At 41.4% G+C, this 17,854-nt stretch overlaps 1 protein-coding gene across 4 annotated transcripts in view; it reads left to right on the plus strand.

The window, feature by feature from the left end:
* AXDND1 (axonemal dynein light chain domain containing 1) overlaps positions 1-17,717 on the plus strand; it is a 39,655-nt gene extending 21,938 nt beyond the window's left edge. For all 4 annotated transcript variants that reach the window (XM_075616498.1, XM_075616499.1, XM_075616497.1 and 1 more), the window contains 9 exons: positions 1,241-1,337; positions 3,795-3,905; positions 5,495-5,611; positions 11,602-11,709; positions 12,432-12,548; positions 16,303-16,440; positions 16,544-16,635; positions 17,205-17,338; positions 17,593-17,717. In XM_075616498.1, the coding sequence (XP_075472613.1) occupies positions 1,241-1,337; positions 3,795-3,905; positions 5,495-5,611; positions 11,602-11,709; positions 12,432-12,548; positions 16,303-16,440; positions 16,544-16,635; positions 17,205-17,338; positions 17,593-17,699 (1,021 nt within the window). In that variant the 3' untranslated portion in view covers positions 17,700-17,717. The remainder of the gene's footprint in view (positions 1-1,240; positions 1,338-3,794; positions 3,906-5,494; positions 5,612-11,601; positions 11,710-12,431; positions 12,549-16,302; positions 16,441-16,543; positions 16,636-17,204; positions 17,339-17,592) is intronic.
* The last annotated feature ends 137 nt before the right edge of the window (positions 17,718-17,854 follow it).

Genomic DNA, 17,854 nt, shown 5'->3' on the forward strand with positions numbered 1-17,854 from the left:
TCCAACCGTTCCTTATCCCTCCTTCCCCCTTCTTTCTCCCCTCTTCCATCGCCAACCTTTTTCTGTCCTTTCTAAATCTCTCTAAGGGACCTAATGTGTTCCTTGCCTATTACAAGTTCTCTGTATAATGTAAGAAATATCTTGCTGTGAAAATCTGACGACCAATGTAACGTGGTTAAGAAAAACTGTTAAACCCTGCAAAAAACAATAAAAAAAGATTGAAATAAAAAAAAGACATGGTTTACTACTTTAATTATGTGACAACATGTATCTATGCTTACTGTACTGATTTTTTTTAACAAATCACATTTTAAAATAAATAATTAACCCGTCCCACAATACCTAAATGGGGGGGGGGGTTAAGAGGCAGACAGGAAACACAGAGCATCCTTCTGGGAAGTAGAGGTGCCACTATCCTCAGCAGGAGAGCCCATGATCCATTTCACATTAGCAGTCTTGCTTTTTTGAAGGTTCTACATTTAAACCACATGTTGCTGAGGGGCGTAGAGGAAAGAGGAGAACTGGTGCACAACCCAATGAAGTGGGTCCCAGGATGAACAAAATTGATTGTTTATTAATATAATAACATCCAACAAACGGAGGAGAGCAACCTCCTACGCGTTTCGAGGTTGCTCTCCTCCGTTTATTGGATGTTATAATATTAATAAACAATTTTGTTCATCCTGGGACCCACTTCATTGGGTTGTGCGCCAGTTCTCCTCTTTCCTCTACAGCTATCTACATTTACTCGGCTGCACGTCTTTTAGAAATTTGGATCAGCGCAATATGTGAGTACTTTTCATATCTTTTGGAGGGGGACCATCCCAATTGGAGGTGTCATGGGGTTTTATTGCTTGCCCCTACCTCAGGGATCATTTGGCCCCACAGAGATCGTTATGTCTTATTAGTCCATTTTCCACTACCATTGTGATCGAACATTTGAGCGCAGTTGTCACTATAAATTCTACATGTATGTCAGGGCGGCCAGAAAGGAAGAACGAAGTACCATGTCCCAGACACACGGACATAGGAGCAACAGTTTCAAAGCAGCATACCTAAACTGTTAACACCTTCCATGGATGACTGATAGTAATCCCACGATAAAAAATAACATTATCTACATATTTTTTTTGTGTCGCAATATTAGTGACTTGCCAGTATATTGCTCTACTCTACTCTTAATCCAGGAATTTGCATCATTGTAATATTAACCAAATTGTAACTCTACTTTCCCCCACAGGTGTTGCCAGGAGATGGCGGAGAACATTTCTATGGAGAACAGAGCTCTCTCTGATGAAGACCCTGATTACGAGTTGAGGGAGATAAAGACAGTCAGGGTATAAACTGACATCACCTTTTTCTCTTTCTCACTTTCTCTTTTGGGTCTGGCTGTCCTTTGCTTAACTTCGCTCTTCTCATTTTTATTTCATATGTATGTATCTATGTATTTTTTCTTTTATGTATGATGAGTCAATTGATGATTGCCTCAAAAGAAAAAGTAAAGCAAAAAAAAAAGGGGATGTGTAATTGTAAATATTCTAACAGATGGGATATCTACAAATTGACATCAGCATCTGGTCCTCAATAAGCTACTTCTGTGCTAACGAACAGACAATTAACCATAGGGGCTAATGCTGCTGTGTATGTCTCCCAAAAATGTAATTCAATGTCCGCCTCTTCGATAGCCAAAAGCTGCTTAGCACTTGAACTGCACAACTGCGTTGGGGACCCTCGGTATTCCCAACAAATAAATTTCGGCACCCAAGCTCTCTCCAGTGATTCCCCAAATCTCACTGTACAACTGACCAATAAACACAGGTCCCTATCCACTATATTGTTTGGAAAGTTGTCTGTCTGTTCAGCATGCATTTGGACACCTCTTAAGATATCGTAACCAAATTTTGCATGATGGTTCCAGAGATCAAGGAACAGGTTTTTGTCTGTTTGTTGTATGAAAGAAAAAAATTAAATGCGCTCTATAGGTACACTACTGTATAATAAACAACAAAATAAGTGACTATGGTGATGTAATAATACATTATTCTAATAAGTTCTTGAGAAGTCTGCAGCTCTCAAATCACGGATTTTGTCTTCCGTTTGGGAGGATGAAACTTTGGATGGATTTTGAGGCGCACAGTGGCTCCCAAGTTCATAAAGTAGAGGGAATAAACCACAACATAGTACAGCTCTGGGATATAGAGTAGGTCAGAGAGCATATGACTATTACTATTCACACTAGGTATACAATAGAAGTACCAATCAGTGTTTCTAATGAAAACACTGGAAGATTGTTCAAAATAGCTTCAGAAAAGATGGAGCAGAACAACACAGTAGTGTAAATCTATGTTTACTAGAGACACACAGGTGGTATATTGCTCTCACGAGACGGCTTTTGAAAATAAGCCTTTCGGGTCGTCTGTATACAGCACACCCCAGCCGCGTTGTCTCCCGATCAGCAGTGTGGGATACGGATGCCGTCGGAGAGCCATTTGTACATTACAGGTTCTCATTCTCGCTAGTCCAGCCGTTCCGGAAAGCCAAAATGGCCACCGACACGGGGTATGGTGTCCACAGTAGATCACAAATCCTACGCGTTTTACCAAGTGACTGGCCTCAGGGATTAATCCTAGCGAGGGGGAGAACCTGCCGTGTACAAGCGGCTCTACGACGGCGTACGTAATCTACTCTGCTCAACAGGAAACAAGATGGTTGGGGTGTGCCGTTGACAAACCACCCAAAAGGCTTATTTTCAAAAGACCTCACATTCCCTCTGACCTACTCTATATCACAAAGCTCTATGTTGTGGTTTATTTCCACTATTCTATGAACTTGGGAGTCACTGTGCACTCGTCATCCATCCAAAGAATTTGTCTATGTTTGGATACAATTCACAAATGACATCACGTATGACATCACAAATGACTTGATTTTATCACACAACCATCAAGCTACCACTTAATCATGGTCACTCTGAAAATCCAATTTGCAACATTAGCAAAAATACAGGAGCAGCCAAAGTTCTTCAAGAGGCTTAATCATTGTTTGGGACGAGAGGACCTCGGATGCAATGAAACTGGAGTTGGTGGAGTTGTTGTTGGTTTATCAGAGGGATGTTGCATTATCCATTTATAAATCTCAGTTTTTTTTTGTTTTCTTCAAATTCCTGAGCAGCACGGCGTACTTTCAGCTAGTATTACTATATTGATAAACTTCCATAAATAAAATGGCTCTGTACAGTAATAAGCTGTATACAGGCATACCCCGGTTAAGGACACTCACTTTAAGTACACTCGCGAGTAAGGACATATCGCCCAATAGGCAAACAGCAGCCCGCGCATGTGCCTGTCAGCACGTCCTGAACAGCAATGCCGGCTTCTTACCTGTCCCGAAGCTGTGCGCAAGCGGGGAGACTATAGAGCCTGTTATAAATGCGTTATTTACATCAGTTATGCACGTATATGACGTTAGCAATACAGTACATGCATTGATAAGTGAAAAAAGTAGTGCTTCACTTTAAGTACATTTTCGCTTTACATACATGCTCTGGACCCATTGCGTACGTTAATGCGGGGTATGCCTGTAATTGGGAGTGCTATCCACACCTTCATATATTGCAGTGCTCAACCAAGGCAACTAAAACCATTTCCAGTCCAACCAAACCCAGTTGAGGATGCATAGCTCAGATACCAAAGTGAAAACAAAACATGTCACATTTACACGAGATCTAAATCATAACGCATGTTGTCTTTTTATTACGTGGCACATTACTCTACATCCTCTCCTTGTCTCTCCAGAATTCATGTAATGAGTGGATTGAAACCTGCCAGCTGCTTCTCTTAGACGTCACAGGAGATGCAATCCCATTCATATTGCCACAAACTCTTAGCAGCATTAAGGACTCTGAGGTACCAGTGGAAAGTTTTGAAACAGAAATCTCTACGGGGAGAATTTGTGTAATAACGAGGGTTTTGCAGGTTGTTTGAAGGACTGTGAGGATCCTGCATGAAGCTTGCAGGAAAAACGGAAACCTGCAGTAAATGGCCCACATATAGAAAACTGCAAGGTCTGTGTACGGAGGAGGCTCACATTGGATTTGCAACTATTTAAGCTGTTTACATCCACACCGTAGGGCTGAAAATGTGCTTTTGGTAATTTTTAACTGCTGCATTTTGTCATTCACATTGGCAACAAAAAGCTGCTGAGCGGGAAGAATGCAGAGTGATTTTAAAAGATCTACTTTTTCATTAACAGTAATATTTGAGCAAACCGTGCCCTGTGATAATTCAAATGACATTCTGTGGTAGCACACACTGAATTTGTAACTTTCATTGTAAAGTTGGGTTACACTCTGCCTGATATGCTATTGAAAGCAAAACCCAAGCCTGAGCTTAACATGTTTTAGTTACTGATAATCAAAGTAAGGTATATAATGAAAACTGTCCAAAGCAAGATACAGCCCAGATGTATGCAGTTCATTTAAAGCACACACCATAAACTTTAGTATTCAATTGCCAGTATCATACATGACATCCCAAATTAAATATGCCTTCCTCCTGTTTTCTGTAAAGGCAATATATAGTTTTTAAAGGTTTTAAACTTCTCTGCATCTAACGAGCAGCTGGATCCCACTAATTTTACTGTGTGTGATTTTTCCTCCGTTTCCAGCAGCGGGTAGAGAAAGTACTTCCTTCAGAGCAATCGCAGTGTAGTTCCAGTGTAAGAGTAGCAAGCGAATTCCAGCCTCAGAAGGTGAAACTGCAGTGCTGTGTGAATATACCAGGAGAACAGGGAGCATGGGCACACTGTGGGGCAGCTTGCAGTAGGTGCACTTAAAGCTGCAGTTCAAGCTCCCGGTTTTTTTTTGTTTGTTTTTAGGGTTTTTTTTTTATTTTTTTACTTCAATAGTTTCATGTGGGCAATCTCTACTTGCTTAAAGAACTGCATAGCTGCCAGTCAATTCGTTCTCCGTCTATTGATCGGCGAAGTTTGGCGACATCTTTAGATCTGGGGAATGTAAATGGTTGCTATAGGAACAAACATGCTTGTTAAAATAGAATACAAGAAAATTGGTCTTTCACAGTTGTTGTTTTTTTAAAACAGAAAATGCTAAAAGTATTTTTTCTTACTACAGAACTGATTTATTAAAAAAACACATGCAGGATATTGACTGAACTGCAGCTTTAAGGACCCAATAACTTTAGTTTAATATGTTCTTGCCACTTCAAGGATTATACGGCACAATTACTAGCATACAAAAAGACTGAGGGACCTGGAGCAGCAGAGGAGGAGGGTGTGGGGAGTAGGAGGAGTGAGGTGAGAGGGAGACATATGATGGAGGAGTAGAGAAGATCAGCATACTGTATGACCCAGGACGTGGGCTGTTGGTTTCCTTGAAGTTCTAAGCCTTTTCTTAGTTTGCTTAGACCTATAACCACCACCGCAGACAGCACATGTATGTGGTTCCCTTTTTTAATAGGTTTTTTTACACTTCCAGAGCCGCAGAGCACAACCAGCTACAATGGAGTACCCACAAGAGGTGGTGGAATTAGAGCAGGATGATGATGTTCACGTGGAGTTCCTTAATGGAGAGAAAATGTCTGTCACCTTGGAGGTAAAAATGTGTCCCATGTCACAGAGCGACTGGTACTAGAAGCATTACGGTGTGTGGTGTCATCTGCACCTGTGGTATGTGTATGTGTGATAGAAACACAGGATGAACAAGAACCTCCAAATAGTGATTTGTGGGGAGGGTAACAAACCTCCAGTGACGTACATTTTCTTCTAAATTGAGGACTGAAAGAAGAATGTTTCATATTTTAAGGCTGGATTAATTAGACTTTTTGGAAATAAGAGAAACTAGTACTCATTAATCATCTAATAGACAATGAAACAGTAGTAGAGCTGGCACTCACCAATCTTCAATTTCGATAATGCCTCTTGGTGCTCTGGTCTTGAACCATCACCTCTCAGGTACATATATTGAGCACAGCACAGAAAATATCTAGTACTCAGGACTGAAGTCTGAAGGAGAAGATAAAGAATCTTGTCTCAAACAGTCAGACATCCCATCACGGTAGCCAGCGGACAGCATATCTACATTGTGTCAACCAGCAACATTTCAGGGCCTCATGCACCTTAACTGAATATCTGATAGATACTTGGAACTGTCTCCTCATAGTCATGGAGGCAAATCCTGTAATTGATTTAAAATATGCCCAAAAGAGGTACAATGAAACTATAAAGGGAATATAATGTAGTATTTATTCACTGAAAAAAGGTTAAGGATACTAGGGAACGCCTGCCAGCACAGATGGTTGGGACGAACACTTCAACATTATTCAAATATGCCTGAAACTACAGTAGGCACAAAGCAAACCTAGAAGTTAGAAAGAAAACGAGGCTGGTCTGCTTTGTCAATAATGTATTTCCATATTTTCAAAACAGCCTATCTTTCAATATTCAGCTGAGGGCACAACAGAAGCAGGACAACCCTCAAAGCTTTCTCAGTATAGGTGTAGAGGAAAAGGAGCACCTGTAGCCAGGCCTCTGAAGGGGGAACTAACTGTAATGCAGAACATGCTGAGCAGGGAGTGTGTGCAGGAAATACAGAAAACATACATGCGTGTCTCCTATTCCAAGGGTCACACAGCACAATCTGCTACAAGAGAACATCCACAGGAGAGTCTGGCGCTTGATGACGGTGGTGATATTCATAGGAAATCCTTTAAAGGCGAGGAATTCCCTGCCACATGTGAGGTGTGAATGTGTCTTGTGCGTCAGTATTTGGTACTATTGTCTTGTGTTTCTGGTGCGTGTGGTGTCCTGTTCTCTGTAACATTGTGAAATTGCATTCTTGGAAACTGCAACCCACCGGGTGAATCCTTGTAATAAAGGAATCTGCTGGTAGTGGTTATGGGGAGATTGAAGGAACATGTCAGGGATGGCTAGTTGTTAAAGATAACACAATATAAGATATTACAGTATAATGATGATGATAAACTTTCATATATCTTAAAGGTAGCCTACAATTTAGACCCAAATGTGTGAAATACCAACATACAACATAGAAGATATAGAAAGTTAAATATATTTATTTTTTATTTATTTATTTATAAAATATTTTACCAGGAAGTAATACATTGAGTTACCTCTCGTTTTCAAGTATGTCCTGGGCACAGAGTAAAACAAATAATACATGGTTACAAGTACAGTTACATAAATGAACAGGGTATACATTATATACAAGACATTGCGTGCACAGTTAAAGAAAATATATATTATGAGCGTATGAAACAGTTACAGACCAGGTTAAAATGTGAGACATCCTTAGATTTGAAAGAACTTAAACTGGTGGTGGCTGTGAGAGTCTCTGGTAGGTTGTTCCAGTTTTGGGGTGCACGGAAGGAGAAGGAGGAACGTCCGGATACTTTGTTGAGCCTTGGGACCATGAATAGTCTTTTGGAGTCTGATCTCAGGTGATAGGTGCTGCAAGTGGTAGGGGTGAGGAGCTTGTTCAGGTAGCTGGGTAGCTTGCCCATGAAGAATTTAAAGGCAAGACAGGAAAGGTGAACTTTGCGCCTAGACTCTAGTGTTGACCAATCTAGTTCTTTGAGCATTTCGCAGTGGTGTGTGTTGTAGTTGCATTGGAGAACAAAACGACAAATTGAATTGTAGAGGGTGTCAAGTTTGCTAAGGTGGGTTTGAGGAGCCGAGCCATATACTATGTCTCCATAGTCAATAATTGGCATTAGCATCTGCTATGCGATACGCTTTCTGACCAGGAGACTTAGGGAGGATTTGTTCCTGTAAAGTACCCCTAGTTTGGCATATGTCTTGGTTGTCAGGGTATCAATGTGCATCACGAATGTTAAGTGGGAGTCAAACCATAAGCCCAGGTATTTAAAACTAGTGACAGGTGTTAGGGTGGTGTTAGCGTTGGTTCTAATCAGGAGCTCAGTCACTGGAAGCTTTACAAATTTAGTCTTGGTCCCAAATACCATTGTTACAGTCTTGTCAGTGTTTAAAAACAGTTTGTTTTGGGAAATCCAGTTTTCGAGTCTCAAAAAGTCAGACTGAAGTATATGTTGAAGGTCAGAGAGGCTATGGCTGTGTGCATATAGGATTGTGTCATCTGCATACATGTGTATTGAGGCTTCCTTACAAGCTGTGGGAAGATCATTAATGAACACTGAGAAGAGTAGGGGGCTCAGAACAGAGCCTTGCGGGACACCACAGGTGATATCCAGGGGTTTGGAGTTAGAGCCTGAGATGGACACATGTTGGGATCTTCCTGATAGGTAGGACTGAAACCAGTTTAAAGCATGTTTCCCTATACCAGAGCTCTGGAGTTTGTTAAGCAGGATAGCATGATCAACTGTGTCAAAAGCCTTTGCAAAATCTAGGAATACTGCACCAGTGAGTTGTCCCCGTTCCATTCCACACTGGATTTCATTGCAAACTTTTAGCAGGGTAGTTACGGTGGAGTGTTTGGGACGAAACCCAGATTGGAATTGGCTAGGGAAATTTGTCTTGGTGTAGAAATCGCTTAATTGGGAGTGGACACATTTTTCCATGACTTTGGATAGAATTGGGAGAAGTGAGATTGGCCTGTAGTTTGAGACAGTGTTTTTGTCTCCACTTTTGAAGATTGGGACAACTCTGGCAGTTTTCCAGGTCTTAGAGATATGGCCTGCAGACAGGATAGAGTTGACTATGGACGCAATTGGTTTGGCAATGGCTGGGGCACCAAGTCGTAGGAACCTAGATTGTAGTAAGTCGGGTCCACATTGGCTGCTTAGTTTTAGTTTGAGGAGCGCTTGTATAATCTCCTCTTCAGATACTGGGCCAAATTGAAAATTGTGGGCAGTGTTGGGAGGGGGTGGGACTGTAGGGATACTCCCAGGATGAGATTCATGTTTGGGGTTTGTGCTGCGTTTCGCTAATAAGTTAGTGGCACACCCCACAAAGTAATCATTGAATGCATTTGCAATGTCAGTGGGGTTTGTCAGAGTAATATCCCCCTTAGTGATATTACTTGGTTGTTGATGGTTAGGAGGCTGGAATATATTGTTGATAACCTTCCAGAAGTTAGCTGGGTTTGATGTATTCTGGTGGAGATTGTCAGAGTAATATTGTGCTTTTGCATGCCTTGTTTGCCTTGTGCACATGTTCCGCATGCATCTGTAGTGATTGAGATCCTTGGTAGTGCCAGTTACTTTGTAGCTTTTCCACAAGGCATCCCTGAACTGGTAGAGTGCTATAAGGTCAGGTGTAACCCATGGAAGGTGGGCCCCCGTACCCTTATTTTGCGTAGTGGAGCATGGGTATCGCAGAGTTTTAAGAACTCGGATTGGAAATAGTCGAGCGCAGAATCAGGGTCGGGAATTAAATCGATTCTGTGCCATGGGCAGTTGGTAAGGTCATCCAGAAACTGTTGTGGGTTAAAGTTTTTAAATGTTCTATTGAGGAGAACTTTAGGGCTTGAATGGGGCGGTTTAATTTTCCTTACACAGTACACTATTGCATGGTCACTGAAAATATCAGGAAGGATGCCAGAGGAGTGGATTCTGCTGGGGTTTGAGGAGAGAATCCAGTCTAGCAAGGAATGGTTATGCGATTTCAGGTTTATCCGTGTGGGTTGGGAAATGAGTTGTGATAGGTTAAGTGACTTGAGTTGTATCTGGATTTTGTAGTTTTTAGGGTCAAGCCAATTGAAGTTGAAATCCCCAAGAACTAGCAGCTCACTCTTCTCATTCAGAGAGGAAATGGAGCCAAGAAATTGGGTGATATCAGTCAAGGATTGTAGAGGGGCTTTAGGGGGGCGGTAGATGCCAGCAAGCAAGATGGGCTTAGAAAAGGGGAGGCAGATTTTGCCAACTAGAATTTCAAAAGAGGGTGGGCTTGGTGGGCAATTTAACAGTGTAAGTTGTAATGTGTCTGCAATATAAAATAATACCCCTCCTCCTCTCTTTGACCTATCTCTCCTAAAAATGGAGTATCCCTGAATGGCAATATTTGCATCAGGGGTTTTAGGGGATAGCCATGTTTCTGTAAGAATGATGGCTTTGGGTTTATGCATAAGGCACCATGCCCTTAGTTCGTCCAGTTTGGGCAGCAGGCTCCGGATGTTTATATGGGCGACAGATAACAAATTTTGGAATTTAAAGGTGGAATTCTCAGGGGCATGGAACAGAGCTGAAATGGGAGGACCTGGGTTAGGTTCAATATCACCTGCTAAAGAGAGTAATAGTATGAGTAGAAATTTGGTTAGTTGTTTGCAAGTTGTAGATTTGTGGTGTTTGCCATTTGAGTGAGCAGTGGTTGGTGTGCTGTAATAAGATGATTTATATTAAATAGGTTGATACAATGTAGAATAACTGATATTGAGTCAGGGGACAGTCTTATTTAATTTATGATGTCATTTGTGACACTGGAAGGCTACAGAGCATTGGCATTCACCACTACCAGCTTTCATTGCGCTTCTGGTAGAAAAGCACCAACCAGTCCTTTTCCGCACTCCTATCATTTGAAATATCAGCTGAAAGGGAAGGGGAGTAATGGACAGTTTGTGATGTCCCAGAAGAAGACAGATGGATTAGAAAAGAATCTCAATTAACTTCATCCATTATGTGTCGTTAATGACATAAAATATCAAATATTTTTGCACTTTATTGTAGATGTTATTTTTTATTCTTCATTTGCATGTCATTACCCAGAATCCCTGGCTGCAGTGGAAGTACTGTTTGCTAAGCGATAATGGGGAAAGACAGGGTTGCAGACCTGTCTCAGACATGCAAATGGACCACAAGCGGTATCTTTTTTTACTGTAATTCTAAAGGAAGAATAGACAGATCTGTGGAGGTGAAACTTATCTTTGGCACTAAGCATTCAGACAATATGCACATGGAGCTTTTATATGTGTGTGGTTCTTTTATTCATACGTATCTGCCATGTTAGGGGGTGCAGTACAAACTGCCAGAGGAGGGGAACATCCACATGACTGAGACTCCAGAGCTACAGCATGATGGTAACATTCATAGGAATATTAGATGTGTGATGGGGACATTTACGTATCTGATATTAACAACGTTCTGAATCTTTTTCCCTCTTTATTGACATCTGCTGTCTTAACCTCAATTCCCATTAAATGGCAATCCAAGCCGACCGTTTTCCACCCACCCCTCTTATTTTTTTTTATTGTTTACACAGGATTGAAGCACGGGGTCTCCAGAGCTGAACCCCATTAGTTTCAGCTCCAGGGACCCCTTGCTTCTGTGCTTCTGGAGATACTCGCCAGCTCATGTTCACATAATGGCCGCTTTTCAAAGCTCCCGCGTCCTGCCGGCCAATAGGTAGCCGTGACGTCATCCGGTGCGGCTTCGTGTTGGCCCATGTGACGCAGGAGCTTTAAACTTACAGGAGATGCCGGCACTCCCATCGGAGGTAAGTATCTCTGGAAGCAGTGGGCCCCAGAGCTGAATGTAATTATCTGAATTGTCTGAGACTGTGTACAGTTTGCATGTGTTATTCCGTTACAAAGCAGTTATTGCTTTTGTGTGCTGTTTCAGCAACAATTTCCTATTTATTTTCCATTTCTTCCAGGGCCAACTAGCTAGAAGGGAGCAACCACATGATATTCTGGACCTTGAACATAGTAGTGACATTTCTATTATGTCCCTTGAAGAGGAAGAAATCCCCGTCATTCTTAAGGTGAGAGATGCCTCTTATCACAGTGTGTGTTATTGGGAGGTACCCTGTGTTCCTCCTTTGTATAGCATAATTTGCCATATAATATTATGTGTTTACACTCCTGCAAATTGAAGCCTGTCCTGTTTGGTGAGATGTGCTGAGAGTCATAATTAGGGTGTAAGCAAGGGAAAGTAATAAAGAAGTAGCAGAGAATGATAAATGTTTTAACATGCACTCATGCCATGTACAGTACATGAAGAGGTTGCACTCGGGAAACAAGAGAAAGCAATCCACTAAAAGAGTGGTGGATATCTGGAACTGCCTTTTAGATACTGGGGCACACGTGATAATATAATTTAATTGAACTTTAGATGGGTAGAAGAAAATACAGGATGTTTTCTTATGTAAGATCAAGTATAATCTATGGTTTCTTTGTAAGTATACAAAGTATGCAGACTAGCTGAGATATATATGTTGTCATTTTCTATCTATGTACTGAACATGGACTTGAGCATGGATTTGTTTGTCTCTTAAAAACAGTTTATTTTCTCTCCATTGCGATTAGAGGGCTGGGAAGAGGTAGGATGCCTCAAAACAGTCTTTACTAAATACTCCTAAATTAAATTGCAATCTGGTGCATGCAGGACGTGTGCATAGGCATCATGTATGTAATGCAGACATTGTGTATTTGGTAGAGTCAGTGGTTTCAGCAACTGTTTCCTATTAATTTACATTTGTTCTAGGGTGATGGGACACAACCAGATAAAATTGAACACTCACACGATACTGCAGAATTTGAGCATGATCATAGCATTGATAAGAAGTCTGGCAAAGAGAAGGAGGTTCCTACAACTGTTGAGGTGAGAATGTGTCTCATAGCAGAATGTGTGCTATCAAGAGCTTCCAGTGGATGAGCTGTTCTTGAAGTGTTGGCTTGGATGACGTGTGTCCGTCTGCTGCTGTGCAGGCACTATGCACCATATTTACTAAGCAGTCTTCTGCCATAAAACGTCTCCCAATGATAGAAGATGCCTTACAACCCATTCAAGTCAATGGACTGTAAGTGTTTTCCAGCACTGGAAGGTGCCTTATGGCAGAAGACTGCTTGGTTAATATGGGCCTTTATGGCTATTTTGTGTTTAGAAACTATTATTCTGAAGCTGTACACTGCACATGTTTGTTTGTTTGAGTGTATTTTCAGTAACTTATACTTTTCTGCTACTGTCAGAATTATACACGTATGTTACAAGGTGCTAGGAAGGAACATCTCCAGGGCACCCTGCAGCATGAGGGGGACATTCCTCAAAGGGACATAGCAAATAAAAATATAGCTTCTGAGCAAATTCACATATCTCAGACAGGTCTGTAGCCGTGCCTTTCACCCATTATCTCTTAGCATAGGGAAATAAATTCATATTGTGGCTTACTGGAAACTGGCCTGCATTGCTGCTGTGTGGGCTATCATCTGCACTGTGTATGATGTGGTTGCACCTAAAGAAACTGAAGCTATAGCCCTGATGGGAAATAAGGCAATCTGATAAGTGCTATATATACAAATGTGGCAAAATAATAACACCATCAAGTCAAAAGGACATTGATTATTTCATGGTATTGCTTCTCCCGCCAGTTATACCAATGCAAAAAAGTGGCACTCCTCTTTGCATTGATATTACTATAACCATTTGCTCCTGTGCTGGTCACCGAGTGCCCGTTGTTGGATGGCACCGGTCTGTTTTCTGTATTGCAGCAGTTTTAGCCCAGTTTTGCAGACACTCTGACAGCCACCATAATTTAAGCATTGCAGAATTGTGATGCTTATGACAATGGCATATAACATAAGCACATTAAAACAGTAGTCTGCCAGGAAAACTATTTTGCTGTACTTAAGACCACAATACTCCTCAAACTAATCTAAACACATTCTTTTTTCCCCCCAAACTTGTACTTGGAAACCACAAAATGGTCATTCATATAGAAACTCACCGCAAATCATTTTGGTGAAATGTAGTAGATTCTTTTAAAAGGAAAGGAGTTGCTTGACATTGGATTCTTGTAAAAGTGTAGGCACTACCTCCTTACACAGCCGGTGTTCCATAGTAGCACTATATTAACATTCAGTTCATGAAGCACAGGGCAGTAGGGAGCATACTAACACGTGGTATAATGCATACAGTAGTTATGAAATGGATGAAACGTACGGCATTGTTAACTATGCATTACCCATCTCCCTATTTTATTCAAATGTCAATGAATCTATACCTGGAGATTATGTTTTGAAGAAAAGGTAAGAATGACTGCAGAATAAAGATGGGCGATTTTCTCTTTCTCTCTCTTCCTCTCTTCCCCTCTCTCTTCTCCTCTCTCTCCTCTCTCTTCTCTTTCTCTCTCCTCTCTCTTCTCTTTCTCTCTCGTCTCTCTTCTGTTTCTCTCTCCCCTCTCTTCTCTTTCTCTCTCCTCTCTCTTCTCTTTCTCTCTCCTCTCTCTTCTCTTTCTCTCTCCCACTTTCTCTCTCCTCTCTCTCGTGTGTAGATGTTTTACAATCCGGATTGTGTAATCCGATGATCGGATTGTATCCAATGGCGGATTTTGATTGGGCACTAAAAAATACATGCGTATCAATCTGCCCATGGATTTTGGTGGAAGGAGATGTATTTGGTCTATAAAAAAAAAAATCAATGAATTTCCGGGGAAACGGAATTTGGACTGGAACGCCCATCTCTAATACATCAAAACAATGGCGTCAGTTCTTCCATTATTAAAACAATAGATTATCAGACATTTGAACTCGCAAAACCACCAACAATAGTGAGGGACTGATTCGATTCTCCTCCAAGGATGATGGATTTGGGCTCACTCAGAGTATCCTATGATCCTGTATTTTTCTCACTTTTCACTGCAGTTGCTTCACCCTCCATTACCAGCAGAGGGCAGAATGAAGGCCAGATATCCCTCAAAGCAATCTCATTGTCAGAGCAAAATCATTATGCCAGGCAGCACTGTAGTGTAGTGTGTTTCCTCTAGAGGTCTAGTCGCTGCTCTTCCACTCGGAAAGAACAACTACTGAGGATAGACCTCTAGAGGTAACAACACACTGACTACACTTCAGTGCTGCCTGCACAATGAGTGTGCACAAAGGGCAGTGTGCGCGTGGTGCAGACAAAGCTTGCGCATCCTGGAATATGTTTTGTACTTTTCTGCAATTACCAGAGCTTTAGGTTACAACTTCTCTGAGATAATAAAACTTGAGCAGGCAGATGACAGTTATAAGACAACCCTCTTACGGGAAGAAACCCCTTCCAGCCCTTCAGGTAAACATTTGTCTAATTTTCAGTGTTTGTTGCACACATTGTATTGTGTTATAATAGGACATCACCGGCAGCATTTACTGGTTGTACTCCTGATAATTAAATGGAGACTCCTGGAGACCTATATGGAAACAGTCAGATAAATCAGATTGTGAGATGGTTAAGGAACCTGAAACATTTGATAACATTATAACTATTTCAAGGGTAAAAGAAGATAAAAGAGGCAAGATTTCTCCTTGGAGAAAAAAAATGCCAAAATAAGGGACTATGCTAAAAATCTGTAATGAATAGAAAAGAGAAGGTACTTGTTTCTAGTGGAATTTACAGGGAAAAAAATTCTCTGCTTGGGGCAGGCCCGAGAAAATCTTAGTAGTCAGGAAAGAGGGAATAAAAGGTATGGTAAACAATGCACCCCCAGATCTGTGCCAGGTTAATTTCCGTTTCAGGGACCCCTCCTTCCTGAGATACTTACCTCCTAATGTACCCAGAGAGTTTTAATCCTCACCTAGCACACGTGCCAATATGAAGCCGCGTAACAACCAGGAAGTACTGGCAGCACCTACTACGGAGGTAAGTATCTCGGGAAGCAAGGGGCCCCGGAGCTAAAATGAACGCGTTTCAGCCCGGGAGACTCCCTGCTTCCTATCTATGCTGAAAAAAGGGGAGGAATTTACATGGAGTGCTCCTTTTGACCAGAGATCAAATAGGATATACGTGTAGAGTTACATTAGTATAGTAAAAAGTCATACTGTACAATGTTGGTTTAGTACATTTATTAGTTTCAATGTATCCAATGTACCTCTTCTTCCTTGTTTATTTGTTTGTTTGTTTTTTTTGCAACAGTGGTTCCATGCTTCAATGGGTGGCAGGACTGATGGAGACAGTATTTTAGAGCAAACCCATAATAAACACATACAGCCCCTGTAAGCTCAGAACCCAAAGCCACCACATCACATATATTGTGTCAAAAAGAGTGCTACTAGGATTGTGACCTCATGTAAAGAACAAAAGACAAAAAGGCCTAGTGCTACATCTAACTATACATATGATATAGTTAAATACTTATCTGTTTGTCTTCTCATAAGCAAGTGCCAACTCTTTGGCCAAAGTATTTTAAGCCAACAACCACGTCACACTATGGCCCATCAGTAGGTCCTAACTAGTATAGTGTCAGAGAACGTGGAGTAAAAGCGTACAGGCCTCTTAAGGTAACAACTATAATTATGCATGGTATGTTCATAAAGAGTATGAGTGTACTGCATGTTTGGAGATGTTGTTCAAGGCCCTGTTTTCATGCTTGAACTTCCAGGGTTACAGAACACCAACTAGAAGAGAACATCTACAGGAGAAGATGGAGCTTGAGCAGGATGTTATGAGGATTATAGGTCATGATGGTAACATTCATAAGAAATCACTGAAAGGGGAGGAAATCCCTGTTTCCCCTGAGGTACATTTGTGTATCCTGTCATATGCTCTAAGTGTTCTTAGTCATTGTCTCTTGCCTTCCAGCATCAGTTATTTTTATTAATCACTTTCTATCTCTCATGTAGGGCATTCTAAGAGCTAGCAGGCCTATGACCCCCAGATCCATGCAGGCCTTTGAAGCATTGGCATCACTGGAGCAATTGCAGAAACGTCTCCTGTGAGTGTATCTCACCACAAAAATACATTTGCGATGTTTGTCTGCAGAATCCCGCATAGTTTTGTGAGATTGGAAGTACCTGAAGTGTGTATAACATATTCACAATACGTTGTGGCAAGCTCATCTAAAGTGTTTAATGGTTTTAAACGCCTTAATACTAACAGGAGTGATGAGTGCTATCATAACATATTTTGGAGAATGTGACCCCTCAAATGTGTTTGTTCCCATCCCACCTCTGATCCGCGTATACAGCACTCTTTTGGATTTGCAGTTACTGTAGGTCTGGTCTTGTATGAATGAAGGAGAAATGTACCCCCCTCTGGCATCAAAGGGGTTAATATAAAAAAAGGTCCAATGCAGGATCTGTCTAATTAGATGTTACCTTGGCGTAGTGGCAGGCATTTTCATTCTTTTTCTAAATTATGTCACGTAAAACCACTTTATGATTAATTAAGCAACAGTCATAGTTCTAATGAATTGTACTAACGAATGCAGCACTGGGAGTGAAGATTTGAGGTGGCATTGTGTTTTTGCTTTAGTACAATAAGGTCTGCCTGTTTTTGGCACAGATTTACGGAGCAGAGAGCTCAAAAGGCAGAAGAGAGGTCAGAGAGTCTGGATGAACAACTGAAAGCAGCTCTGCAAAAGATACAGGAGCTGGAAAGAGAGCGTCAAAGTGATGAAAGTGGCACGCAAGTAGACGGTAGGTCTGCGACATGGCCCGGTGCCAGCTTTGTGTTAATACTGAGCTTTTTATATACCAGGCGAGCTGTGCAGCCTGTCTCTGCTTTCTGATCTTTCCCTCGTGTACATCGCCATCATGGTATAAATTACAGGCTCCCAATAAAGCACAGGCCTGTCTGCTGCCCTCATTTTCTGCTAAATGTTCCCAGCCCACTGCATAATATTCTCTTTAAAACTACAGCGACATGTCGATTTCAATGCATTTCTTTTTAGAAACAAACCTGGAGCCGCCAAGTCCCAGTCAACCTACACCAGAGAAGAGCAGCTCCCCACCGCAGCCCAAAAAGAAACCAAAGTCTGGCAAAGCCAAACAGAAATAAAGACTCTGAATACTTACAGTGCAGGTGTAAATGTAGCATTGATTTCACATGGTTTCTGTATCCCATTAATTTATTATTCTAATTACGCTACACAGGTCCATCTCTATGTATCTCTCATACACGCATTGTACCTTCATTCTATTGTCACTGTGCAT

Source organism: Ascaphus truei, chromosome 10 (assembly GCF_040206685.1).
Source record: "Ascaphus truei isolate aAscTru1 chromosome 10, aAscTru1.hap1, whole genome shotgun sequence".
In the NCBI taxonomy this organism is placed as follows: Eukaryota; Metazoa; Chordata; class Amphibia; order Anura; family Ascaphidae; genus Ascaphus; species Ascaphus truei.